At 36.2% G+C, this 27,757-nt stretch overlaps 1 protein-coding gene across 1 annotated transcript in view; it reads left to right on the top strand.

Annotated features, from left to right (window-relative positions):
• Positions 1 to 27,757, top strand: part of LOC105442471 (MAM and LDL-receptor class A domain-containing protein 2-like) — an 83,633-nt gene that overhangs the window by 24,680 nt on the left and 31,196 nt on the right. Inside the window, exons 14-46 of the mRNA XM_030993795.1 lie at positions 154 to 327; positions 1,040 to 1,194; positions 1,663 to 1,855; positions 2,779 to 2,919; positions 3,845 to 4,110; positions 4,459 to 4,543; positions 5,355 to 5,447; positions 6,072 to 6,212; positions 6,833 to 7,092; positions 7,569 to 7,653; positions 8,173 to 8,319; positions 9,039 to 9,196; positions 9,858 to 10,050; positions 10,869 to 11,006; positions 11,389 to 11,657; positions 12,303 to 12,387; positions 13,252 to 13,425; positions 14,167 to 14,435; positions 15,087 to 15,177; positions 15,788 to 15,855; positions 17,544 to 17,634; positions 17,972 to 18,112; positions 18,738 to 18,857; positions 19,626 to 19,847; positions 20,417 to 20,560; positions 21,243 to 21,517; positions 22,313 to 22,397; positions 23,388 to 23,534; positions 24,146 to 24,300; positions 24,986 to 25,181; positions 25,789 to 25,932; positions 26,401 to 26,554; positions 26,893 to 27,013. Of these exons, the coding sequence (XP_030849655.1) occupies positions 154 to 327; positions 1,040 to 1,194; positions 1,663 to 1,855; positions 2,779 to 2,919; positions 3,845 to 4,110; positions 4,459 to 4,543; positions 5,355 to 5,447; positions 6,072 to 6,212; positions 6,833 to 7,092; positions 7,569 to 7,653; positions 8,173 to 8,319; positions 9,039 to 9,196; positions 9,858 to 10,050; positions 10,869 to 11,006; positions 11,389 to 11,657; positions 12,303 to 12,387; positions 13,252 to 13,425; positions 14,167 to 14,435; positions 15,087 to 15,177; positions 15,788 to 15,855; positions 17,544 to 17,634; positions 17,972 to 18,112; positions 18,738 to 18,857; positions 19,626 to 19,847; positions 20,417 to 20,560; positions 21,243 to 21,517; positions 22,313 to 22,397; positions 23,388 to 23,534; positions 24,146 to 24,300; positions 24,986 to 25,181; positions 25,789 to 25,932; positions 26,401 to 26,554; positions 26,893 to 27,013 (5,180 nt within the window). The remainder of the gene's footprint in view (positions 1 to 153; positions 328 to 1,039; positions 1,195 to 1,662; positions 1,856 to 2,778; positions 2,920 to 3,844; positions 4,111 to 4,458; positions 4,544 to 5,354; positions 5,448 to 6,071; positions 6,213 to 6,832; positions 7,093 to 7,568; positions 7,654 to 8,172; positions 8,320 to 9,038; positions 9,197 to 9,857; positions 10,051 to 10,868; positions 11,007 to 11,388; positions 11,658 to 12,302; positions 12,388 to 13,251; positions 13,426 to 14,166; positions 14,436 to 15,086; positions 15,178 to 15,787; positions 15,856 to 17,543; positions 17,635 to 17,971; positions 18,113 to 18,737; positions 18,858 to 19,625; positions 19,848 to 20,416; positions 20,561 to 21,242; positions 21,518 to 22,312; positions 22,398 to 23,387; positions 23,535 to 24,145; positions 24,301 to 24,985; positions 25,182 to 25,788; positions 25,933 to 26,400; positions 26,555 to 26,892; positions 27,014 to 27,757) is intronic.

The raw sequence follows: 27,757 nt of genomic DNA, 5'->3' as shown, positions 1-27,757 counted from the left end.
CCAATACTTATGTTTCAAAAATTAGTGTAGTCGTTAAACAAGTTATGACGTTATATAACCTTATTATATTACCTTATTCCTAACTAGGTTTTCTATAATCAATCAGACTCCAACTATCTTAGTCATGTGTTTGTCATTTATCTAATTTTGCAGTTACGCCGAGTCCAGGAGCTTTCAGTCCGATTTGTGATTTTGAGTACGGATATGCAGTATGTGGATACAATCAGGAAAGTCTGCAAGATGATTTTGATTGGAGTCTCGGATCAGGACCTACTGATACTGCCCTGACTGGCCCGTCGGCTGACCACACGACCAATGCAATCAATGGTCAGTCAGTGCATTGATATGTTCGTTATTAATCTTGATCCAATAATACATGATATTAATATTGCGCCATTATCCATTTTAATTAAATGCTCAAGGCGCTTCAAACATGTAGGGAACACATTAATTTCTACCTTCCCCAAAATGTTGGAGGCGTATTTTTGTCCCTTTAAATATGAAATCATGATAATGAAATTGAGTACGTATTGATGGAATACTACTCGCACATACTTACTTTTTGTTTTCAATAGTTTAGTTATTGATTCCAAATAATACATATCAATCTTAGAAATACAATACATTTGTTTTCCTTGACATGAATTCAAAACATTTTCAAACCAACAAACACTCACACAAACAGACCCACACACTCACATATATTATATAGAGAGTGAAACGTGTATATAAATACCAATCAAGCAGACAAGAAAATTGGTCTTTATATGTTCCTTTAGTACATGTTTCAATTAGAGAAACCATTTTCAAGGGAAACACAAAATATGGCCTTTAAGACAAGTGGTCTCTTCATACAGGTGGTCACTAAAGCAGATTTGAATGTACATATATGTATCGGCCTATATATATATATATATATATATATATATCAGTCGATAAATTTTTAATGATCCACCATTTTTCAAGTTAAAATGTTATTTCTAGAATTTAGGACAATGTAGTTTTTTGTTTAGCCTTTCTACGTTATCAACCGTTCCAGGTAAATACATGTACATCGAGACAGAAGCCCCCAGAGTTCAGGGGGAGAGGGCATGGCTATATTCACATACCTTCCCGGCTGCAGGTAGCCACTGCTTCGAGTTTTACTACCACATGTACGGAGATAACATCGGATCGCTAAATGTTCTTGTCGAGGTAAATACTTGTTTTGCAGTAAGTTAGTTATTTAGTAAGTAAGTTAGATAGTTAGTTAGTTAGTAAGTTAGTTATTTAGTTAGTTAGTTTGTTTGTTTGTTTGTTAGTTAGTATGTTTTTTTTAAGGTTCATCAATATCCATTCGCTGCATAAACATTTATTATATAAGGCAAATACCAGTGAATTAAAAAGACAGTATATTTATAATACAGGGTATTTATTTAAAGAAATAAGTTACTCTGGTAGATCGCACACCACACGACTGGTATGTCCATTACTTCCTACGAAATCGACGCTCCTTAAATTTCATTGAAACAGAAAAATAAGCTTAAGCTTTTATGTTGCAAATGTTATCAACGATAATTAAATATAATTCGTAATGAAATGGAGTTGATGTGATAACGATGTACATTTTATTCAATGCATATTTAAATATATTTCTTGGTTTCGATCTATCGACATGTCTAGGTTGGAGGACTATTCTCCCAGCCTTACTTCACACTATCCGGTAACCTAGGCAACCAATGGAATGCGGCTCGCATCCCATTCAGTATCAATGATGATTTCCAGGTGTACTTTGAAGCAACCGTAGGGGCTGGTGTTCTGGGAAACATCGCTATAGATGACATCGATATGTATGCAGGATCATGCCCACCACCAGGTACACTATAACAAATCTCTGTCAGTAGCGGTACTCTGGGCGGAACCCAGGCCATTCCCGAACCCCTCTCCCCCCCCCCAACAAAATGGGGAAAATATGAAAAATATAAGAATTGGAAGAACAAAAATATAGACGAAAATGAATACCAAATACGTATATGTAATGATAATAGAAATGATGATAATGAATACATATATAAATAATATAAGAATCGATTTTGATCATACCTCGATCATCGTTGAATGAATTAAACCATATCATTGCTTACCAGTGTTGTTTGTTTATTATAATTCTATAGTTATTCTCCCAGGTCTTATTTCATCTATACGTATTAAAGCCAAAATCAGTTATGATATGAAAACAACGGTTTATAGGAGGTATATATTCTTACTGTGTATATCTACGTGAGAATGCCGAAATGATCTTGCAGACAACATAGTTTTTATATTATATACTAATAACTATTAAAATCCATTCGTTTAGTTTAATTTGTAAAAGTTGTGATTAATACACTAAATGTTTGTACAACTATTTGAAAGTGGTAAGGAGTAAAAAGGGAATCGTATTGTCAACATTTTTTTTGCCAGTGTGTATTTTTTCAAAGCCCGTCTGTACTAGTCTTGCCAGAGGGGCGGTTAGACCTTCGTGCAAGGTCCCTGACAGATGGTTATCTCATCAAATCAGCTCTCAATTAACATAAGAAAGGGGGTCATGGGATACCGACAGGCACCGATTAGGCATTGTGTGCTATATAGAGGACGCAAGTAGCTATAAGTAGTGCAGTGGGGCTGAATAATCGTCAAATAAACATAAGTAAGTATTTTTCTAAAGGGTACCTCCTTTAAAATTAGAGTCAGCTTCGAAAAAACAATCCTCAACTCATTACTTTATTATTTCCCCCAAATCCACTTTGGTCTTTACAGGTGATTGTGATTTTGAGAATGGTTTCTGCACCTGGACCAACGACCCTACGTCGGACGCGTTCGATTGGATTATAGGACAGGGTGGTACGCCTAGTGTCAACACAGGTCCAAGTATAGACCACACCCTTGGGACTGTTCAAGGTTAGTCCAGGTCCCGCTCATATTTTGAAGAAATAACAGAAAATGCACCATTGGAGATGGGGTGTCTCTCTATCCAAGGGTTAGGGGTTCGAGTACCCATCTGGAACTAAAGCCCTATCGTATATGATGTTAACTAACAATTGCCACTTAGGTGTAAAAGGGTACCTGCCAATTGCTGGTGTGATAATAATGTCAGGGCCCGCATGAAGAGCAGTATCAATGTTGAAGTGGATAACAAAACATACAAATAACAAACAAAATAAACAATACAGATTGCGTCAAAAAAGGGGAACTATGAACCAACTCTTTGCTAAATGTTGGGGTCCAGTTTTGTACTTTATCGCTTATCATCCGAATTCGGAATAAGTCTCCAAGAATATTAGTGGACAAGTTATCAATATTTTGTTTGCCAATTTGAACCTCACTTTTCATGTTATAAGTGAGTAATTTTAAGAATGAACCATTACCATTTTAAATTAGTCAGTAACGATGAACATCTGCGACCGATGACTATATGAATGACTAAAAACAGGATGCTACAATGCATGCTATCAAGAGCTAGAGAAAATGCATTTCACTGCAGCATGCGTTATATGAAATTGAATCCAATGGTAAGAATGAGAGAATGCGAATGAGTTGTATAGTCATATGCGTTGAAATAGATTGGTGGAAAGATTTCCCAACACTCATATTGTATTAATGTTGATGTTTTGTTTGTTTACTGTGGCTTGTTTTTCAACTTGACGACGTCTGGGACCCGTTGCACAAAGCCTTTTTCGAAGAAAAATTACACCAATCAGTGACAAATCTGCTGATAACCAATCAGAAGCAAGGATTTCAGTAGCTTATAACACAAACTGTCATGTGTCACTGATGACAATTTTTGGTAAAACGCCCCCCCCCCCCCCTGGTGATTCATTTGCAGGGTCGTATGTCTTTATGGAGACTTCTTCACCAGTCGTTCCCGGGGACACAGTGCGCTTCCGCAGCCAGGCATTTGGTGGGACGCCCTCTGGCGGGCGTTGCCTTCGATTCTGGTACCACATGTTTGGTACCCAGATCGGATCCCTCAATGTATACGTGGAAACTATAGAGGGCGCCGTAAGGTCCGATGGGTGGTCTTACGGAGTGGACCTAGGCGACCGATGGAACAGTGGACAGATGCCTGTAGAGAGTCCAGACAGCTATGTGGTAAGGACTGTTTTTTTATAATAATTAGGATTGTACGAAAACTATCATGTTCCAGTGACAAATGATGCATTATTAGTTTTAGACACTTGATGACAACCTGCAGCTCTGCTCCTGACATAAACATGAGCATTTATATTACTTCAGTATCTCTCTGTAATTAACATAATTTGTTTCGAATATCACTGAATTTCCAATCCCTTTTACATGCCTCTTCCTTTCTCTCCTGCTCTCTCTCTCTCTCTCTCTCTCTATTTTCCCTCTCTCTTCATATCTATATATATCTCTATGTCACTCTCACTCTCTCCACCTCTCTCTTTCTCTCTCTCTCTCTCTCTCTCTCTCTCTCAGGTTGTGTTTGAGGGTGTGGTCGGACTGGGGTTCGAAGGCGACATTGCTCTGGACGACATCTCTTTTGTTGATTCTACATGCGGAGGTAATACCTGGCATCCCTCTTCCCTGGACCCGCCCCAATCCTTATCCCCTATCATAACTAATGTAGAATGATCGGCTAACCCCAATCCGCCCCTCACCCCCCCCCCCCCCATATTCTTGAGTAAGGTGGGGTGAGGGCTGAGACTGGAAAATGAGTTTGACATTTGCAACCATTATCAAACTACTTGCTACATTGATTAGGCAATTATATAGATTGAAATTCAAATTCAATAGGATAAATATTGTTGATATTCTTAATTTCTATAAAAAAAAACTGAAAACAATTATTAAAGGTCATCTGGTCATATCTAAATCGGTGGTACACATTTTTTCAGAGCTATTCGTTTAAGTCTTTTTCCCGTTTTGACCTTTCTAACGCGACCAAATATTTTCTTTTGTTTTCCTGGGCGGTGTTCTCTTTCTCTTTCTCTCTCTCTGTCTTACCTTTTAAATCAAATAAATAATTGTTTATTATTGTGTTTTAATGTATATTTTTAACTATTTGTAAATGTTTTTCGTTGTAATGTTGTTCTTTCTTTAATGCGGACTTGTAAAAAGAAAAACCTTGCGGTTCGCTGAAGGAAAGTTTTAAACATTTTGTAAAAAAATTAACAAAACAAACTTTCATATTAGAACTGAATATCAAGGAGGTATATTGATTTTGTTTTTAGATCAACCAGTTCTCAATTACACATTTCTGGTAGGGTAAGCTTTTCGTGACAACTATCATAATTATTAGCGCAACATTATGGCAGGTGAATTTCCAGATGATTTGATATGCATTCATCAATTTATGTTTGGTATCTATACAGTTCAACCACCAGCGGCTGATGTTCGCCCCACTACAACAGCGCAGCCATACACAGGCACAGGGACCCAACCAGTTCCTACAACAGTAGCCCCAAGTAGGTTTCCATTTCATACATCTGCCTTGTCACCTATGCAATCCACAATTGTAAAGACCTCCATAAAATCCTCCTAATGCAATTACCTAACCATAATTATTGAAAACTGCAAACATTACAGCGACATTATAGTATTGTCAGTACAATTAAATATTGATATGTGCGAGGTTTTATGTCTTCTTAGTAAACTTGGGTTCCATACTCTACACATTTAGATTTCTCCAACAAAAGCTCAAAACTTCCACAAGGATCTTCACTCTAAATGCACTTCAAAATATTTCTAGTATAATTATTTTACTTTTAAATTTCGTATATCGAGAAGTACCTCCTGCTCCAAAATTTAGCTCTTGCATCTGCCAATATTACTTGCCAAGCGTTTCGTTTAACACAATCAATAGGAAGGGAAAAGGGTCAACTGAATGATTGATATTACAGCATCTCATGATCTAATCACTTTCTTCCTTATTCGAACTATAGTTATCAATTCGTCTCAAGGTTGAATTACCAGGAAATTTCGAAAACGTATTTGTCGGAACTTTTCTTTCATCATAACGATGTTGAAAGTGAGGAGCTAATATTGATTCACCAACTTCACTGATTGAATATCATACTTCAATTCACCAGGCCCAATCTGCGGTTGTGACTTTGACTTGGACCTGTGCACCTTTACCCAAGCTACTACCGACGATATTGATTGGACGAGGCTGGCAGGTAACACGCCCTCTACGTATACCGGCCCGGAAAATGACCATACCATTGGCACAGGTACGTGTATTTTGTTTAACCATTTGACAACTGACATGTTATATTCCCAGTAGTTCTCATACAGAAACCACCGCTTCCAGTATACAATGGGTTAAATCGGCAACGAATTTGTTTTTTTGACCCCCCGCAAACAAACGTTATAATGTTTTGTTTTTGTTCTATTGCTACATTCTTCCAATACAATATAACACTTTCTGGAGGAATAAAAATGGGTTGGAGTTAAACAATTTGAAAGTTTTAAACAAATAATTTTTTATTGAAAAACAATGATATTGAGATCATCAATTAAGAGCCCATTTATCGATTCTAAATCATATTTACATTTTGTTTCTTCTTCAAATTCCAAGTTTAATTGGTACCCGCCAAAAATTACTGGGGTAATAATTATTGTAGGGCCCTCGAGATGAAACACACCATCGATGTTGATGAGGCTTACGTGGGTTAACAAAGTATTGTCATCTTTTTTTCCTACATACATCTTAGATGAAAAAAATTAGTATAAAATAATCGTCCATTTGCATCTATAAAACCCTGTTTTTATAACAGTTCTTAAAATTGATTTCCTTTGGCATCGTTTTTATTCCACCGGTATTACTTTTTCTTTGTTCTTTCGATAATAGCGGCTGGATTCTACATCTACACAGAAGCATCGAGCTTTTTTAACAAAGTTGCCGTACTGGAGTCGGAAGTCATTCTTGCGACGTCCGGGCGAATGTGCGCCGATTTTTGGTACCACATGTGGGGTGCTGACATGGGTACACTCAATGTCTATGCCCAAACCGGGACCACGCCGGGCCAGGTCCTGTGGACCCAAAGTGGGGCTCTTTCAAGGAGCTGGTTTGAGGCCCAGATTGATTTTATCCCTACTGCCGATTTTAAGGTTAGACATTCAAACATGCGACATATACGTGTACTTATAATTATGTAAATGATACTGTTTTGAATTGTACACTCGTATTTAAAATGCAATGTATATCCATGTGCAATTCAGTATTTGTAAGCTACGATGCATGATTCAATAAATACCATACCACATCATACCAAAGGGTTGTTATGTTCCTTATATTAGAACCGTCGGTGTTCTGTTTTCGTAATACAAAATAGAGTTGAAAAGAAACATGTTGGGTATTCTCATACTTTTCTCCTTGTATCAAAAATACATGTCTGGTTTCCTTTGGTATTGTGTAAATGGTTACCTGGCAAATGCCGGGGCGGTAACATTTACAGGGGCGGCAGAAGTAGCTGTATAAATACTTGTGTGGCTACCTTGAGTAATCGAAACCAAATGGTTTATTATTAATTATGATTATAAGTATACTAGTAACTTTTAATTACTTCTTTTTGTTTTGCTTTTAGTTCGTATTTGAGGGCGTTACTGGTTCAAATTTCGACAGTGACATCGCTCTCGATGACATCTTCATCACAACAGGGGCATGCAGAGGTATATATCTAATATTATCAATATTGTTGTTCCAATTAATATTATCATTATCATCACTATTAGAATTATTATTCTCACTATTTGTATTATTATCATCATTAAGTATTATTATTATTATTATGTACTACTTTTTTTTCTTCTTTTAATTATCATTATTATTATTTTTTTCGTTTTGCCTCTTCCATGAGGGTTTGTTTTACTATATTGAAATGTTATACATATTTACAAACATATAAAAAAAAAACACAAACAATATTATGTTAAGGGTAAACACTACAAAATTTGCTGTAAATTACAACATAGGCCTGTCAATTATTTTCTTCATTATTATTACTATTAGTTTCTATGTCCCATGCACTACACTTCACTAAACTAGACGACTTTCTAAGCGTCCATTTGGCAGTATTCTATAAGATATACCAAAAATAAAAAATAATATATATACATTAATTATACAGGTTTTTCCTATGCCATGGTAAAGTTAGATCTAAATTTCATATGCGTTGTCATTTTTTTCAGGATACCACACGTGTACGTTCGAGGATGCCTCCATCTGCGGTTATTCACAGGGCAATCTCGACGATTTTGATTGGTCATGGAACGCAGGGGCCACGCCCACTCTTTATACCGGTCCCTCGGTAGATGCTACCACCAGAACAGCATCCGGTGAGTAACACTATTCGTCCCTCGGATATGACGTTTAAGGAAGGTCCTGTTTAGAGGAGAGTCACCACCTTTGCAAGTTAAGAACCCCAGGACTATTCGTATAAGAGTAGAGGGAGACTCCGGTGTAGTGGTCCAACCGCTTATACCGGGAGGAGAGACACGAGGGTTACACTGATTTTGTTCGCTGTTCGCCTCCCAGGCACATGTGACGCCAAATTTATAATAAAAATCCATTTAATCTTGTCTCCACGATCAAGTAAATCTAATTTTCTGTAGTAAAGAATGATTTATATTGCACCATATTGATGTTCTTTTTTTTTATATAAAAAGGAAACTTCTGCAAAACTAGGCGAAATGTATCAGTCCTTTTTTTTTTTATAGATAGACGAGTTAATGAGAAGCTTTAACAAATGTTAACATATAAAGCTTTTTTACACTCATATACGTATTCATATGAAATATATTTATTCTATACAAAAAAATGCTAACCGTGTCCAAGATATACATGTTTCTGTGTGCAGTGATTGTAACTTTACTAAAGCTTTGCCAAATTTATCATCATTTTGATGATTCCAGAATCTTGCAGTACACATCAGTACTTATATGCTAGATGTTCAACCTTTTCTGATCGATTCCACAACGTTTCTTTTACAATGCAATCGCATGATCAGAACTTAACTTTATCTTAAAGGTATTGTTTTTTGATTAACCATCGCCAGGTCACTACATGTACATCGACGCAGCTGGTCAGCAGCCAGGGGAGAAAGCGACCATTCTGACACCATACTTTGACCCTTCTGATGCCGGCCAAGATGACACCTGCTGGACATTTTACTATCATATGTTCGGTGATCAGATGGGCGCCCTCAACGTCATGGTAGGGCCAACTTCTGAATGACTTCGATGCTGTTGTTTTTGTTGAAATATGTGTTCAATGGAAAGCAACTTTTTGAATAATATTATATCATTTTAATGTTATCTTTGAATGTATTCTCGTAAGCTTGATGAAATAAATGTTTTAAAATTAATATGTTTTTCATGTGCTTTTATTGTAAACTGAATGTAATTCAGCTCCCGGGCTACTTTTTTTAGTACTATTTTCATAAAAAATTCAATAGTGATTATATTATGTGCCGAATAAAGATACGCATACTCACCACACCAACTTGCACGTTTGTTTACATTACGTGTGCATAACCGGACAAAAATATAACGAATTAAAACGAAAATTAGATACCATGGTTGCTTGAAAAGAATGATAGAATTAATCATTAAAACAGTCAGAGCATGTGTATATTAATTGGTTCTCCATGTTCATGAAAACCAAGAAGAACATGAAACATTGCCGATGAAGGCATTGAACAGATAAGCACACACAGGAAGAAATCAACACACAAAAGCTTGAATGATAAATAACAGTCAATGAGATTGAAAAATCAAGTGTATAGATTGTGTTTTATAATATCATAATATCGATCGAAGATTCCCCAAATACTATAACTGGTATTAAACTAATCAGCGAATTCATTCCTCATTAGCTTGAAGGTGACACGGTGCCCCTATGGACACAGTCCGCCGCTGACCTGGGTGATACATGGTTCTTTGCGGTGGTCAATGTCTCAAGTTCAGCTGTCTTCCGTTTGGTCTTCGAGGGCGTGGCCGGTGCTGGACCTAGGAGTGACTTGGCCATCGACGACGTCGACTATACGCTGGGACCGTGCGGATCTATAGGTGAGATGCTGACAAAATATCGATTCAAAACACTCAAGATAAAGTTACATTTTGGTCTTGCAATAAAATTGTAAACGAAAATGTGTGGAAGTCTTTGGAAAAAGTGTCATCACGTAGCACAATATTAGTATTGATGTATATAACGATATGATTAGACATTTTCATATATATATATATATATATATATATAAACTCTCAAAAGTTACGAGTAATCTAAAAATAATTGTTTATATGGGACATGCACAAACATGTGGCATGAATGTTGTGATTCACAGGCTTTAGCTATCACTTGTCATAATTTGAATACGAGGGCATTTGAAGGGCCATTCTTTTCAGGCAACAATTTGTTGGTGTTTTCGAATCCGCATTGACATAAACTGTTGTTTGTTTTGTTAATTACAAAGCATTTATCATCTTTCCCAGAACTGTAAATGGCCTACAGGCGATTGTCAGCGAATATAAGCCCTTTCTACTCGTAGGACACTTTAGAATTAAATAATTTAAATTAACACTGCTATGATTTGCAATAAGCTAGTGCGTAAAGCGAAAATCCTCATACAATGAATACGGTATTTACATACTTAAAAATAAAAAAATCTCTATAAAAGTAGACTTGTAAGATATAACTTTAAGAAGATTTTGTCTGTTTGCTAATATCAAATGAAAAAGTGGATATTATTTCTGGGAATACCACAGGTTACCCGTAACAGTATTGCATATTGGCGTGTTCAAAACTTATTGAAAAGTTCTAAAGACGTTGATATGCATGTTTATCTCTTTATGTCATTTTCCCAAACATTATGTACCGTTTTTCACAGGTTCTTGTGACTTTGAAAATGGCATGTGCATGTGGAGTAACATCGACGCGGATAACTTTGATTGGTTACGGTACCAGAGTAGCACCCCTAGCACTGGTACAGGACCAAATGTGGACCACACCCTTGGAACATCATCGGGTACTATTTCATTCTCTCTCTTAATTTATTTGATTTTTCGATTGTTTATTTTGTTTAGTTTCTTGGGAAATGAACAATGAAGAATCGCAGTTTTACTTTTATTGTTTTGTTTGTTTGTTTGTACGTTTGACTTTTTCTTTACCTATTAAAGGCAAATTATGCAGATAAGGTCGTATCAGAATAATATGTATATGGGGAAGTTATCTGGATACAAACTGTGAGGTAATTACATCAGTCCTGGATCGATATTGGCTAATAATTAAAGACAAATTAAAATAACAAAAGGCATAACGTATGTCTAGGACCCCGAATGTTTATAGTTTGACAGTTAACATGAATATACCTGTAAATACTAATGATAAATGCATACTCACCACCGCAGGACATTACATGTTTGTCGAGACTTCGCCCCAGATCTCCGGGGAGCAAGCCGTGCTCTTCCTTGGCGCCCCGAGTCTCACCGGGCAGCGCTGCCTCAGCTTCTGGTACATGATGTTTGGCGTGGACACCGGAGAGCTCGTGGTGTACACATCAATGGGATCGGGGAGTCTCAGCCGGGAGGTCCTGTGGATGCTTGCTGGTCAGCAGAATATTGACCAGCAGACCTGGCTCAACGGACAGGTCACCGTAGACTTCGACACCGTAGATGAGGTGGGAATATAATGTAATCCGTCCAAGTTGATCACGTTGCCCCCTTTTCTCGCAGGTTGAAATTGCTCTACAATGTTACGAACTACATTAGTCTCTTCAACTTTAATTACGCCAATGATGCAATACAGTCTCATGAAATATGAGTGTAAAAAAAGTGTAAGACTGTCGTGCTGCAAAAATAAGGGTTATATCTTAGGCATAATATTTCTTTTAAAATGACCATTTCAGCAATCGGAGGCATTCGCTATTAAACAACAAAAAATGACGATTAAAAAAAAAACGCCTTCTTCACAAACAGAATTAGTTGAAAGAAAATTGGAAATTTGATATCAATATTTTCGTGGTTATAAACGTAGATATGCTCCAATTGAATAGTTAAAAAAAAAAAAAATCATTTTTTTTTTATATACGGTGTTCAGTCAAAATTATTCACAGCACACAGGTTAGGATATGATATTAATTCCAACCATCAATCCTCTATGGATATTCCATTTTAAAATCGTCTTTTACAATAATGAGTCAATTTGTTATTGAAGCTATAGTTAGAGTGCTTTGTATTGGACAATGCAGAATGATATAACAGTTGAGAGAATTTGAGGTATATGCAAACTAGATGAATATATCTTTGTTTTTATTGCATTACAGATATATATTGCTGCTATTTTAACTACGGTACCCTATGCTGACACTGCTATTGACGACATTGACATTACAGATGGTGCATGCGATAGTAAGTATAGTAGACCTTTTCATTTGTTCATCAATAACGCATTTCTCAGTTCGGTTTATTTTCAATCAAATTAAAACTTAGAACAAATATAGCAGTTGCTTCATAAAACATTAAAATAAAATGTAAAAGAGTAAACAGCGTAAATGATATTTGAATAGATAAATAATGTGAGAGCGAGGAAAAATAAACGAAAAGAAGAGGGATTTGATTTAAAGGAGAGATAGAGGAAAAAGAGATCAGAAAACGGATAGAAATTCCTATCCATAAAAACAATGTCTAGCTTGTTGCATTCAAATTGCCACTGGTGGCAACTTTGCCATTACCATAATCTATCATGGCAACATCATTCAACAGCCAATCAAATCAAGGTTCGTATGCAATTAACCACTAATGGCAAAGTTACAATCATTGCTAAGTTTTAAACAACGAGGCCCATAATGTTATTTTTTTTTTATTGTTGAGCGGAATATATGATGAACGTAGTGAAAGACTGGCCAGTTGAAAACCCGACTTGCAAATATGTCAGATGGATAATCTAAGGGGAAATGGGGCGGTGATAAGTTTCACAGAGAGACCATAAAATTAAAGAAATCATGTTGCGATTTGGCCTTTCTATCTCAAACAAACGTTAAACAAACATTGCGCTGAACTGAACCCGGCAGAATCACTGATTTCGATCCTATTATTTTTACCATGTTTACAATTAGACGAGTGGAATACACTGCTGTTTGGGGGTTCGAAGGGACGGACTTGCCGACCTAAACATCGACTTAAATTGCAATACGAAATGGGTTACGAGTTGGGGCTGCGGAGAAAACAAAAACAAACTAAAACATTATAACACATCTCATTTTCTCATTTTAGTCCAACCGACCTATGCTGAACCGAATACACTCACTGGTTCGGCGTCTTGCGATTTCGATGGAGATCTGTGTTCGTATGTCCAAGATGTGGCCGATGATTTTAACTGGGCCAGGATAACAGGAGCTACAACCTCAACCAATACAGGTCCTTCCAATGATCATACATCTGGATCAGGTATGTTGAATTGTGTAAGGTCCAAGTTCACGAAGGTAGTCTGATACTAGGTCATGGTGTAAACTGAAGATTAATATGGTCGGCCCTTCACAGTGTACCTTAGCATAACTTTAGTGATAATATATTGGCCGACTTTTTTCTATTCGAATTGAAACCTTCGCTGATTCGTGTAAAATTGTTGACCATTCCCCCTTCCCCCGATATTTGCTGTCGTTTCCGTTGTGTGATTTTGACATTTTTTGATGTTTAAGTCAAAATTATCATGAATGGCCAAACACCTGCCAAAGACAAGCTCAGAAAAAGAGGTAATTAACGGAAAACATGTTATGTTAGGTTTTCGGAACATTTCGTTTTTCTATTGCTTTCAGGCTGCGTCAAAATGTAAATCACGCGCGAGTATTCATGCTCAAGGCTGGTTTGATTATGAAATTCATTAAAAGAAATAGAGCTACTCATCAATGTTAGCATATCCTTACGATAAGTCCTGATTCTCTTATAATAAAGTCAAATTATCATTGTCATTTCAGTATATGACTTATATTTAATATGTATACTGAGTGTATGCCATTGGTCTGCCTTTATCCGTAACTAATTATGTAAAGGAATATCTAAAGGCCTTTCATGACAAAAGGCATGATGCATCCGTTCTTCACTCGCTGTACAGCTAGCCAAACTCAAATCGTTTTTGTTTTCCATTTTACGAATACCCATTTTCCCCTTTATTTCAACCTCTCATTACAGGGTTCTACGTCTATATCGAGAGCTCTAGCCCACGGTTACCAGGTGAAAAGGCCAGACTGGTTTCAGCTCTCCAGAATGCGACCACCTCTGGAGGGCGCTGTTTAGAGTTTTACTACCACATGTACGGGGCCACCATGGGCGCCCTCAACGTAAATGTCCTTGATGAATCCGGGTCAGAGACCACTATCTTCACCAAAGGGTTGAGGGATTATGGAAATAGGTGGCTCCTCTCGTCGATTAATATTGACTCGAGCGGAAGCAACTTCAAGGTTTGTATCTATCGAGCCCCTTTCTTCAGGTAGCTGTAATTAGTTCGGAATTACCTCTCGAAGATCTACCGAGATCATCTGAATGGTATTCTTGAAACGGTACCCTAGTAAAACAGTTGTTGATGCAAAATGGCCTTCTCTTCAGTTTCCCTATTACCTTGATGATTAATTGGATTTTTGGATGCAGATTTTAACTTATTCACCGTATTCTCAAACAAATCTAAAAAGCGTAATACCAATGTTTATAAACTGAAAGAATATGCTAAGAATGTTTATAATAATGATATTGATATGGATTTCTCGTAAACCTCATATTATTTTAGACATTTCAGTATTTTGAAAAAGACGAGACTATATGAAAGGGGCTTTCCCACTTTCTAGAAATAATCGTGGATATCACGGCAAAGCATATGTTAATATAGATTTAATTATCACAATCTAAATCGTCATTTTATTCTTGGTTTGCATCCACTCGCCATTGATTCAACCAGTAGCCGATGAGGAGCTGTTCACTATTGGCGGGGAAGTATGCATTCAATCATATATTTGAAGTAATATTGCAAAAAACTTAATCTGTGTCGGCCTTTGTAAGTAAAGATTTCATGGAATATCGCATTACTTCCTATTTTACTGATTATTCTCTCAATGCAGATTGTCTTTGAAGGTATCATTGGGTCCTCATTCGAGAGTGATATAGCAATCGATGACATCAAATATTATAACGGAATCTGTCCTCCTTCAAGTAAGTTTTCATTATTTGATCACACATTTTTCTTCCCATGCCTTCTTGGCAGTATACATGTCTCTATGTCTCCTCCTCGCCTATTTCTCTCTTCTTCGCCTTTTTCCCTTTTTTCTTCTACTTCTTTGTTTTTCTCCCTCTCTCTCTCTATTCATCTCTTTCTTTCTCTCTCTCTCTCTCTCTCTTTCTTTCTCTCTTCCCCTTTGTTTACCTTTTTCTCTTGGTACTCAAGAATTTCTTAAAACGATACACATGAAGGACTGGTATCTAATAATAACATTACTCCCCTTGTAGCATTACCGATTAGAAAGTGACTATTACCTGGTCCGAAAACTAGAAGAAAAAGGACAACGCTTTCACAAAATTGTTAAAATAGAGATTTTTTGTATACGTTTCCCTCCACAGGGATTTGTCTTGATTTCCATTTGCAACATAAGTCATTAGCAAGCACATATTTGTAACATGAATAAAATTGGCTACCCAAGAAATAAGGAATATGGATCATATGGCTGCCTATGACTCGTGGATAATTAAGTGGATTACGCCTCTGGCAAAATTAACATTTTTCTTTAAAGTTCAATCGATTTCTATGGTATTCTTCAAACTCCAGGAACCTGTGACTTTGAGGCTAGTGATTGTAGCTGGAAGCAGGAAGCTGTCCTAGATGACTTTGACTGGGTAAGAGGAAAAGCTTCTGAAGTCCCTAGTGGCTCTTTATACAACGACCATACAACGGGAACCCCGGCAGGTACGTTAGTCCCCCTTTCACCTATATTCCACTGATGACTTTATCTACGTGTTATAATGTAATAACATTACATTTTGTGATGGTACTACTCTGTAGCTCATAAAGTTAGAGTAATTTGTTGTTACCTCTCTTCGTGACATAATTGTGACAACGTGGATTATTCCACTGTATATCTTCTCAGAATGTTTAATCTATATGACTCTTTCGATTGATCAAGAAAGTTCTTAGATGCTACAAATGTTATATATCATGAATGAAACACATTAATACAATGATTTCATGAAAAGATAAATATTATAACAGCTTTGTGTATGAACGTTTATGTAATTTATGTTTCCTATCGTGTTCCGTGATTTTGTAAATGATAAGGTTTATGATATTATTTAGATTTTTTTGAAACTTCTAAACAATTAATATTATCATTGCTACATATTAATATAAGAAAACAACATACACGGAGTGACAGGGGGTAACAAAAAATGATTTTAAGATAACGGATCTGCAACCGATTCTTTGCAAAATAAGATATTAATACTTGTAAAACGGTTAGAAAAATAATATCAGTAAAATGGCAACTGTCTTCTCATCATTGCCTTCACAAGATCATTTAAGCCCTAACTCATATATAGGTCAGATTTTTATTCCTCAGGTTATGAATTGATAATAATAGTGCATTTTAAATTATACTCCTTCAAAAAACAATTTGAGTATATAAAACGACGATTCAAAACGTGAATCTCGCTTGCTTGTTTGTTGGTTCATTTGTTTATCATAATTTGTTTCAAATTACAGGTTACGTTCTTTTTGCGAACACGACATCGGAACGTGCTCCTGGTGACCAAGCACTGATTTACAGTCCCTCATATGACGCAACAGAAGAGGGCGATTGTATGACGTTTTGGTATCACATACATAATGACCCGAATGAAGGGTACTTGGCAGTTTGGGAGTCTATAAATGGCGCCCTCTATGGGCCGTATTGGACATCGACAGTTGGAGTGACGTCGAATGATTGGCAGTTTGCGAGTGTGACTTTAAAATCGAATGCGACATTCCAGGTGAGACCAGTTTGTCGATTGCATGAATATTTGTATGTTCGAATGAATCTAATCTACGAATGGACCCAAATCAATAACGCATGTTATTTAAGAAAAAACGATGCCGAAGGATGGTTTCAAACAATAACAATAACAATAATCTTATTCTAATTTCTAGTACACAGCACACAAATTTGCGTTTAGATGATCACTAAGATCCTTATACCTACTAACGTTAAGCAAAGATGAAACATAAGAAACTAGTCGTTTGAGTAAGCCTTCCATATTATATCGTTGTCTATTTTCTTCATTTTCTCTGCTTCAATTTTTTTTTTCATTTTCTCTTCTTCAAAATTCATATTTTTTTGAGTGAACTACCAGCAATGCATTTTAGGGTAGAGTACTAAACTGTCGTTAAAGGTACAGCAAGTAAATCTTTCCAAAGAATGAGAGCGCTTATATTTTCTTAATAATGAGCTCCCTTCAAGAAATAATAATCTAAATCCCCTTTTTAAAAATGTACACACATTGTTTTCTATAACATTTTGAAAATGTTTCTTCTTATTTCTATTGCCTTAAAGGTTGTACTTCAGGCTGTTGTAGGTGTAACGACCGCTGCTGATATGTTGGTTGATGACATCACGTTTGAATACGGAGCGTGCGCACCACCAGGTAAATTAAATAAGACTTTGATATCAGTTTTGATGTTACATATAAATAACGTTGCAAAGACAATAAAGATTCGTCATATGTGCCGCGATGAACCGTGGTCTTATTATAATAAGCTTGATTACGTGCAAAAGAATAACAACAGCATGCGACAAAGATCGTCTTAGCCTTGTGTTCTAAGATATAGAAATATGAAGCGCGTTACATACTACAAGTAAAACGTATGATTTGATTTTGTTCATGATTATATCAAACTTCAAGAATTACGTAGATTTGTGGAAATACTTGAAATTAATCAGATTCAGAAGTATTATTTAGTATTATTATTGTTCTTTTCTAGGTTTTTGCGACTTTGAATCTGACTACTGTTACTGGACCAACACACGGACGGGGGACAACTTTGATTGGACATTGAGTAGCGGTGCCACGCCCAGTGTCACGACCGGGCCTAGCAAAGACCACACCCTTTCTTCGTCGAGTGGTAACTACATTTATTCCATGTCTGGTTTCCCTTTCTATTCACCGTCCCACTGTAACTTTCCTCTCTTTCTCTCTCTCTCTCTCTCTCTCCCTTGCATACTCACAACCACACTTCACATAATAATGTCTTTGTCCCGGCTTCTCCTCTTTGGCATTAGATTACATTTCTGTCGCTCCACTTTAGCCCCCCCCCCCTCTCTCTCTCTCTCTCTCTTCGTCTAAGTTTTTCCCTCTCTTTCTTTGTAAATCTCCATTTATTGTTTTCCTTTCAAATGGGATACTTACTCTTTATTCAATTATTAAGGTACTAAAATATTTGGCAAATAAATTGCAAAGTCTGTAATGCGATGGCCAAACAGGACAGACTGTGTTCTTTGTGCTTTCTTCTATGAAATAATAAAAATGAACAAAGCACAGAGACGTAAACCAACAAGCAAACGAAAAAATACCAACAATGCCAAATGAAGGTAACATAAGGGTGGAGGGGGAAGTGTTGTTAAGCATCTTAATATTTTCCTCCTAATGGACATAGTAGACGTTTTTCTTTACATCATTATCTGTAGAGTAACACGTTATTGATGAAGGATTAAAGGCATGTATTTGTTTATATTCTCTTTGTCTTTTAGGTCATTACGTGTTCATCGAAACAAGCACGCTTGTTGCTGGTGACAAGGCATGGTTGATTAGTGAATTCAGCCCGCCCTCTGACGGCTGCTTCACTTTCTGGTATCATATGTATGGTGCAGGTAAGTGGAATTTAAATAAAAGGGATAGATGAGCTTTGTTGCAGAGGGCCAAATAAACTGAGTGTCAAATTTGAAAAGAGTCTGTAATCTAATGACAAAATCATCTCTTTTTTGTTTACCATAATCGGTTCAGAGACGGCAGAAATATCCATAAATAAATATAACCATTTATAATATTTATGGGGCTCCGGTGTATTATTATTATTATTAGATAACTAAATTAACGGTCACCGCAATTTTGTTCAAAGTGCAGCTGAATTGGTATGATAGGATTTAATATAAATTTTAAAAACTTTGTAGTCTACAAGTACCTTCATAGCAATATCAGACCCCAAGAAGGCACTAGAAATGTCATGAGTAATAATAAGATCAATAACCATGCACTCTGAAGGCATTTGCGGTCTTAAACAAGAACGAAACTGTTCCTCTTATAATGATAACACCTTGATATTTTGTTTTTAAAATAAAGTCTTTTTATTCAATTTTTCTCAAAGCATAAACAATACGAGCAAATGTACAAATTGATTGATACATACATTGACAAAGAAAAGGTGACATTGAAACAATATTCTCTCAGTATAGATAAGTTGGACGTGCCTCAATCCAATAAGAAATACAAATCTATCTTATGGCGTGTAGATTGTTTGTTCAAATTCATGATGATAATTTAATTTATTTTGAAAACATGAACATTGTTTTGTTCAATCCCTTCAAACAACGAAGTGAATTTCAGGCTTCACAGCAATTGATTTTAAAATAACTTTTTAGGTGTTGGTGAACTCAACGTTTACCTAATCGATGGTGTCAATGGTAACATGGCCCTGGAGTGGAGTGAGTCTGGTAACCATGGTGATCGATGGGTCAAAGGTCAAGTGTCAACATCCAACTTGAACCCATACCAGATAGCGATAGAGGCGACCTATGGAGCGAACTACACAGGGGATATAGCCATCGACGACACGTTTATTACCGTCGATGGACTCTGTAATGGTAACAATTGTTTATAATGTATTATCATCTTATCCGGGTTTGGAGATTCGTTACCCTAACGTTATGATACTTTGTAACATTATAAAGAAATACCAATTTTCCTGGAAATATAACTTCTCCCTGCTAATTTGTCTTAGTCTTGCTACTAATTCTTTGCATAATTCCGAAGTACGCTGCATACAAAGTGGTTTAATATGTCAGTTAGGAGTCGGAATCATAGATTAAAGTTTTTCCTGCATCGCAAATTTCAATTCATTAATTACAGGATTAAAGGGATGGATATCGATTTGGGCAAGGGTATTTTACGTGTCATAATTGCTTTTCTTTTCAAGCAATAAATGAAACGAAATAAAAAGAAATCAAATTACCCAAAGTGCCAAAGATAAGTGCAATCAGTTTTCGGATGTACAGTTTATTTATTAAAGATGTCTTTTTATTGACCGTGAAATTAAAAATCAGATAAATGAAGGTAACAGTTGCTTGATTTGTGTTATATCCTATGAATAATGATTAAATTTGAAAAATATGCTGATAAATGACAACATTGATTTAATGATTTGGTTACGTAGAATCTTTCGAGTGGGACTGCGACTTTGAAGATGACTGGTGTGGCTACACACAGGCTCAGGACGACACATTTGATTGGACAAGGCTGACCGGTGCCACGTCATCCCTAGATACAGGACCATCCATAGACCACACAACAGGCACGGGTAAGCCATTTAAATTAAATTCAAATTAATCCAATGATGGTCTATTGATTGGCGGTACACCTTTACAATTTGACATGTTTGATACCAATCAAAATGCTGAGACTAAGTGCATCAGAGATAGCAATGATTGCAGCACTCAAACACTCAAGCAACCAATTAGAAATGAGAGCATTCAAGTACGTGTTAAAGGGCGGCTGGATCATCGCTCATGCTCTAAATTAAAGCCGAATTCCACTAGATGAGAGACAGTAAACAGTATTTATTACAATTGATTAACATTTAATTTCTTCATGCTTTTTCTTGGTGTTGTTCTACTTTTTCTGGATCTTTTCCTACTTCCTACTCTTCTCTATGTTATCTGTTTCCTTCTTCTTCTTCTTCCTCTTCTTCTTCTTCTTCTTCTTCTTCTTCTTCTTCTTCTTCCTCTTCTTCTTTTTCTTCTTCTTCTTCTCCTTCTTCTTCTTCTTCCTCTTCTTCTTCATTTTCTTCTTCTTCTTCTTGTTCTTCTTCTTCTCATTCTTCTTTTTGATCCTTCTTCTTCTTCTTTTTATTCTTTTTATCATTATTAATATTATAATCATGATTATTATCGTCATTATCATTTCCTAACTTATTCCTCTTTCTTTTAATTCCCATTCTTATTTGTTTCCCTTCCCCCTTCTTATCCACCCCCACCCGACAGCGACCGGATACTACGTCTTCATCGAGACGTCCAGTCCCCGGGTTCCGGGTGACGAGGCCCGCTTCATGAGCACGCTCATCCCCACCACCTACCGCCAATGCTTCACCTTCTACTACCATATGTTTGGACCGACCGTTGAGACCCTTAACCTCCTCACGCGGAGGAACGACTCAGCTCCTGGTGATATTGGTAATGTGGTATGGAGCAGTCAGGGGGAGAAGGGAGACGTGTGGTACCCCGGCTCGGTGGTCATTGCTGAACAGGTGGCCTTCCAGGTAAGGGGAATCGCCAAGCTTAGGGTGTAATTAATCTTTACTAGGTAAGGCTTTTGAAGAGTAAGATAGATCGATCAAACAACTAGAATTTAAATTATTTGGAGATTTCCTTATCTATTAATTTATTTCTGATCTTTTGTCAGGGTAACTCATTCACAAAAAAGTAGTGGTCTTCCATGGGGCCCTGACAAATTATGAATGTATTTACATTTAAAAACATAGCTTTTTTATACAAACACTATTAATAAAAGACAAATGTACAAATAAGGAAATTGTGATGTTGTTTGTCTCGCTGTTCAAAATAATTTGTTTTGTACTTTTGGTGAATTTTGTTTCTGTTTAATGTTTAAAATCTGTTTTTTTTTTCCTCATTCACTTGTGCAATGTAAAGCCAGATAAATTTCTGATCATTTATAATCATTGGGCATTAGTATTACACTGTAATTGTATTTATTATAATTTCTAAAGATAATATTATGAGAAAATGTCATTGCATATCAACAGATATCCACCTTTTGTAAGCATTACATAAATATAATGTTTCTGAAAGAAAAACAGTTTATCTTACTCTGTATATGGTATTTGTTAGAATCATTAGTGAGTACCGGTAGGAAGGAATTCCTCGAATGCTGCAAGCGCCGAAATCGGCAGCCTAGCAGAGCCGGGTAATATTAGAGCGCCTTGAGCACCTTGCAAGGTGGATACGTGCGCTATATAAGAAACCAATATTATTATTATTATTTTGTTAGAAACGGGTCCCTTTATTTGTACATTTTCATTTTGTTATGTGATTAGGTTGTGTTCCAAGCTTATGTTGGAGCCTCGTTCACTGGAGATATAGCAATAGATGACATCCGAATCTTTCCCGGAGACTGCCCAGGTAAAACAAATATTTTAATACCCTTATTTGCAATACACTTTTAAACTATTAAAGATACATTCATAAATGGATACACAGTATCCGACGACTTGAAAGTCAGATTCTTATCAAGAAATTAACTAGGCATATAAGTGAGCAAACATTGCAAACATTGCCTAAGCGGTACCTGTTGGTCCCCCATGATCCCCTTTTTCTTATGTGATAGTGAGAGCTGATTTGATGAGATAACCACCTGTCAGTCACCATGCAGGGAGGTCTAATCCCTCCACGCCAAACTATTTCAGACAGGTTTAAAATTTGAAGGATCTAAACTTTGTCCCCACTGTCTTTAATAGATGACACACAAAATGAAATATACTTATTCAGTAATATGGCACAAGCACCACAGTCGTTGAACACTTTTTCCAAGTTAAAGATAGAACCCACTTGTAATATATTCCTGTTACTTCGCTATGATCCTGATCATAATTATTCGACTTATTTATTGTTATTTCAGTCTATTGCCATGTAGTATCTTATTTGCAATGGTTATTAATTGGTCAGTATTGGACGAAGTATAAACAAGGGATTTTAATCAATTGAAGTCCACGAACTCCTATCGTGCATATCAGGAACCCGTCTTATAAACTATTGATACTAATCGTAACTATGCATTGATCTGGATCAATCGCAACTCTCTATTCTTTTCTTCTTAATATCAATCTTTATTCAGATGCAAAATCACCTATAACATCATAGATATTTATAATAAGCACTTCATCTCTTGTTTAATGAGATCAAATTAAATTAGATCAAATTAAATTATATATCTGTATTTACTTGTAAGCAGATTAAAAGTGCATTTAATGTAAATCATGAAATATCTTCATCCACTTTTAGTAGTATACTCTGTATAAGACGGGCCCAAGCTAAAAATACATCTGCATTAAAACTAGATAAAAACGGTGTTTACCTATAATTTCTGAATTATCATGTTCCCATGTTTTTCAGCCACGCCGACATGTGACTTTGAGAACTCTCTCCTCTGTGGCTATCGACAAGATACCACCGACAATTTTGATTGGACGTACGGATCAGGTGACACGCCTACGTCACTCACTGGGCCTTCCGTTGACGTTACATATGGAACCGCTTATGGTAAGGAATATGTAATAGTTTTGTTTCACCTGACTGCTAAGAAAGCATGTGTATTCGTGTAAGTAAGCGACGAGGGAACAAACGTCTTTGAGTCCTCTGCGATGGACTTGGTAATGAAGAGCAATGCCTTACCAAAGGGCACCAAATGTAGATTGTAGCTGAGGTGATTTATGCTCTTACCTCATTTTTTTAAGTGCCTTTGTTTTTAACTTTATTTCGATACACTCTTTCAAACTTCATACATCGGTATGTTATTGTTTCTTATATCCCATTTATACAGAGGTAGTGTCATAATCATTTGTTTTCATATTAAATGTCGGTATGTTATGTATTTAATACATTCCTTGTTATCTATTTACAGAGCTGATGTAATCTCGGAATTGCCTTATATCATTTTGTAATGAAATTAATCACGACCGAAGAGATTTTCCAAATGAAAATGAAAAAAACATTTGCGAATTTATTTAGTCTTGTGCATCCCCTTTGTGAGAAGGTTGCAGTGACACGTTACGTAATTTGAACATGATTCGGCAATAAATCCATTGCCAATTGTTTAGATCTATTCTGTAGATTTTGTTTGTGATCACTTTCATTGTGATTCTTTTCCCAAGGTCACTACATGTACATTGAGGCATCCCAACCGAATTCACCTGGTGCCAAAGCTCGTCTGATTGGACCTCATATTTCAACGGATACGACTTTAACCGTCTGCTGGAGTTTGTACTTCCATATGTACGGGCAGGACGTCGGCACCTTGAACGTATTGGTGAGTGCGAATCTTTCTTGTTTGTAATTGCCAGGGCCCTGTCTTATAAATGGTTACATTTTTTTTATAAAGAGTTGCAATTGTTACACAGAGTTCCAGTTGTTATAAATCAGTCGCAACTACTCCAAACAATCGTTTACAGTTTATAGTCTCTTTTCTTTTTATGAACAAATGGGACCGAAATCAATTCGGGCCATATGGTTTTTATTGATTTCAATCACAAATAATTTGTGCTTAATTGCAATTGCAATATTATGGGGCACTGGTAATTTACATTTCTACTTGTACGTATTGGGACATGCAATGCGCATGACACTTTAATATTTTCGTTTGCAAAAGTATTTGAACGGTATGAAAATCGTATTTAATATAAAAGAAAACAACTTCAACGATTGTTCGATTATGCAAATATGCATACTGTTCATAACATGAAAAGAACATATCTTCGAACTTTAGGCAAGTTTGAATATAAAATGCAGATCTCGAAAAAGTTTTTGGTAGCTTCATTGTTGTTGTTATATGTTGTTGTTTTTTTCTCAATAGATCAACTTTGAAAGTTGAATTCTTGACAAGGAAAAAAAATCGTACGTTTTCGTGAGATATGCAAACAGGAGTGCGTAAGATTAGGTTTTGCGTTTGTAAAAACATCTGGATTTCAATCCGAGTTCGTTTTCTTTCACTGCAGACCCAAAATGCGGATGCTACCACCACCACTGTTGCATCAATAACCGGTGACCAAGGCAACCAATGGTATAGTACCGCCTTTGAGATCACCTCAAATGGATACGAGATCGTCTTTGAAGGCGTTGTCGGATCAGGAGAAGAAGGAGACATTGCAATCGACAACGTCAGGATGATCGAGGGCAGCTGCGGAGGATTATGTAAATATTATTTTTGATCACTATTTGCTATACACACTTTGCTGCAAAATCCAGTGACTAAAAAACATTTGCAGTGCCCTCAGACATTGTCAGCTATACAATTTAATGGGGAGGGGATAGAAAGAGAGTTTCTTGTTTTCGATTCGAAGAAGACTCCATTCCACGCAATTTTTCCTCATGTTTTCTCAAAATAAGAAGAAAAGGCAAATCATATGGAAATAACCAATAAATATTAAGCAGTGAAATTGATTTGAGAAAAAATAATAAGCGAACGATTGTGTCAAACTTTTTTTCCCTGTGTTTAACTTTTATAAATGTATAGGCCTGTATTAACAAAGACATGCCCTTCGGGACTCATTGCATGAAGTTTTCCTTTACTTTTTCAAACACAAACTTTATCAACAGGCCTTCATAGAAAGGTGAAGCAGCTGATGAAGAATGAGAGGAGACAATTTTCCAAACATGTCTTCAAATAAAAAACTTACGTACGCAAAGTGCAGATGTATTTTCAATATATTTAGAAATTATTGTGAATGTGATTAGATTTGTATACTTTGTTACTAATGACAATTTAATCTAACGTCGTATTTTCATATTCCCTTTTCAGTGGACTGCGACTTTGAGAACGATATGTTCTGTCAATGGAGTAATGCAGGAAATGATGAGTTTGACTGGATAAGGGTGCGAGGTGGTACCCCTTCAGCTTCCACCGGCCCCCTCTACGACCACACCATAGGGGCTACAGGTTCAGGTAGGTACCATTAGATTATAATTGTGATTGAATTGTAATTTGTTTCAAAATGTTCATAATTAATGGGGAAATGTTATAATGAAGCAAGATAATCATCTTTATTCATTCGGTTGACGTATTAATCGGCAAGTCAACCCCTTCCTTCAAATGAAACAATAAAAGCTATCACAGAACGCATTCAATCCTGCATTATCAAGTTATTAAATGTTAAGCCCGAACATAGAGTGAATTACAAAGTTATATTTTGCTTCAACGCATCATGATTAAAATATTCACGTTTTCTCTGATGGTAGTTCCTTGACTTTAGATGAAAAATAGATTGCTTGTTACAAAATATTGATCAAATATTTTTTTTTTTTTGAGCAGATATAAAGTTATGGAAGTAGCATTTGTTATATAATAAAATACGTCCCCAAAATGATTCCTAGACCTTTTCCTCAACTAACATTCATGACTTTTATTTACTAGGACAATATGTATTTATCGGGGGCAGTTCACCACAGCTACCCGGTGATACAGCGAAGCTGATCAGCCCTGTTTATACGACAAACGACGGGGTCGCATGTTTTACGTTTTGGTTCAATATGTATGGCACGCAAATAGCTGATCTCAGGCTATACAAGTAAGTAGCTAATTTAAATAATTCAGTATCTTCATTCGATGACTAAACACCCAATTCACAAATTTTATACGGTATTAATCTTGAAATGAAAGTGAAGATAGCTCATCCAATTAATAAATACCTATTATTATTTTTATTATTATTATTTTCACTTTAATCTTATTAGTCAGTAATTATCCAAAAAATACACGGTACAGTCTATCGTGTAACCACTGGATGATCAGGTGTGACTTATAAGAATAAAGTGAAAACGGATCAGGTAACTTAAACTACGAATGAAATTTTGTTTGAAGCAGTGTAATCTTTTAAACAATGTAAAACCATAATAATTCATACAGACAAGACGTTTCTTCTGGGAACACCGATCCTCCTGAGTTGTTATGGCTACTGTACGGTGAACAGAGTACCGATCAGACACACTGGATACAGGGACAAGTTACCCTTAACGGAACATTCACGGTAAATTGAAAGATTCTTAGAAGATTTTGAAAAATATACCCCTAACGAATTTCAGTTAACACTTCCTAATTACATTTTTGGTATGCATTCAAAAGAAATTAGAATATCATTATGAAGTTGAAACAATCTATATGCAACATTATTTTATTTCATGATACATTGAGGCACGTCCAACTAATTTAGCACCAAATTATTTTTGGTCATTGTATATTTTTTGGCCAAACAAATGTATCTATTAATCTGTACATTTGCTCATACTATTTTTATGCCATGGGAAAAAGTAAATAAATACTGTATTTCAACCATTTTTTATTGTAACCGTAAACAAATAAAACAATTCTCTCCCCCTCCCCCTTTTGGTTAAAAGTAGTTGTTTTGTTTGTTACCCAAGTTCGGTGATTATTACCAATGCATTTGCAGAATTCAATTATTTAGAATAAACTTGAATATTTGATTATGTTGAGGCATGTTCCGTGAGGTCGTGGGTTCGAACCCCGGCTGCGTTATACCAAAAGACGTTAACAGACGGGAGTTGCTGCTACCTTGTTTGGCGTTCAACAATAAGGGATAGAGCAACGTCGATCTGGCGCTGCTCAGTGGCTGCCGGGCTCGCGATCAATCGGGCAAAAAGAGTTTCCATTTTCGGTTGAACTTAATATATTTGGAGTGGACTTTAAAAGATTATTGTAATTATTATTATTATTATTATTATTATTATTATTAGTATTATTATTATTATTATTA

This window comes from Strongylocentrotus purpuratus, unplaced genomic scaffold, assembly GCF_000002235.5.
Source record: "Strongylocentrotus purpuratus isolate Spur 01 unplaced genomic scaffold, Spur_5.0 spur5_scaffold_20, whole genome shotgun sequence".
In the NCBI taxonomy this organism is placed as follows: domain Eukaryota; kingdom Metazoa; phylum Echinodermata; class Echinoidea; order Camarodonta; family Strongylocentrotidae; genus Strongylocentrotus; species Strongylocentrotus purpuratus.
This window is presented reverse-complemented; position numbering and strand designations above follow the sequence as displayed.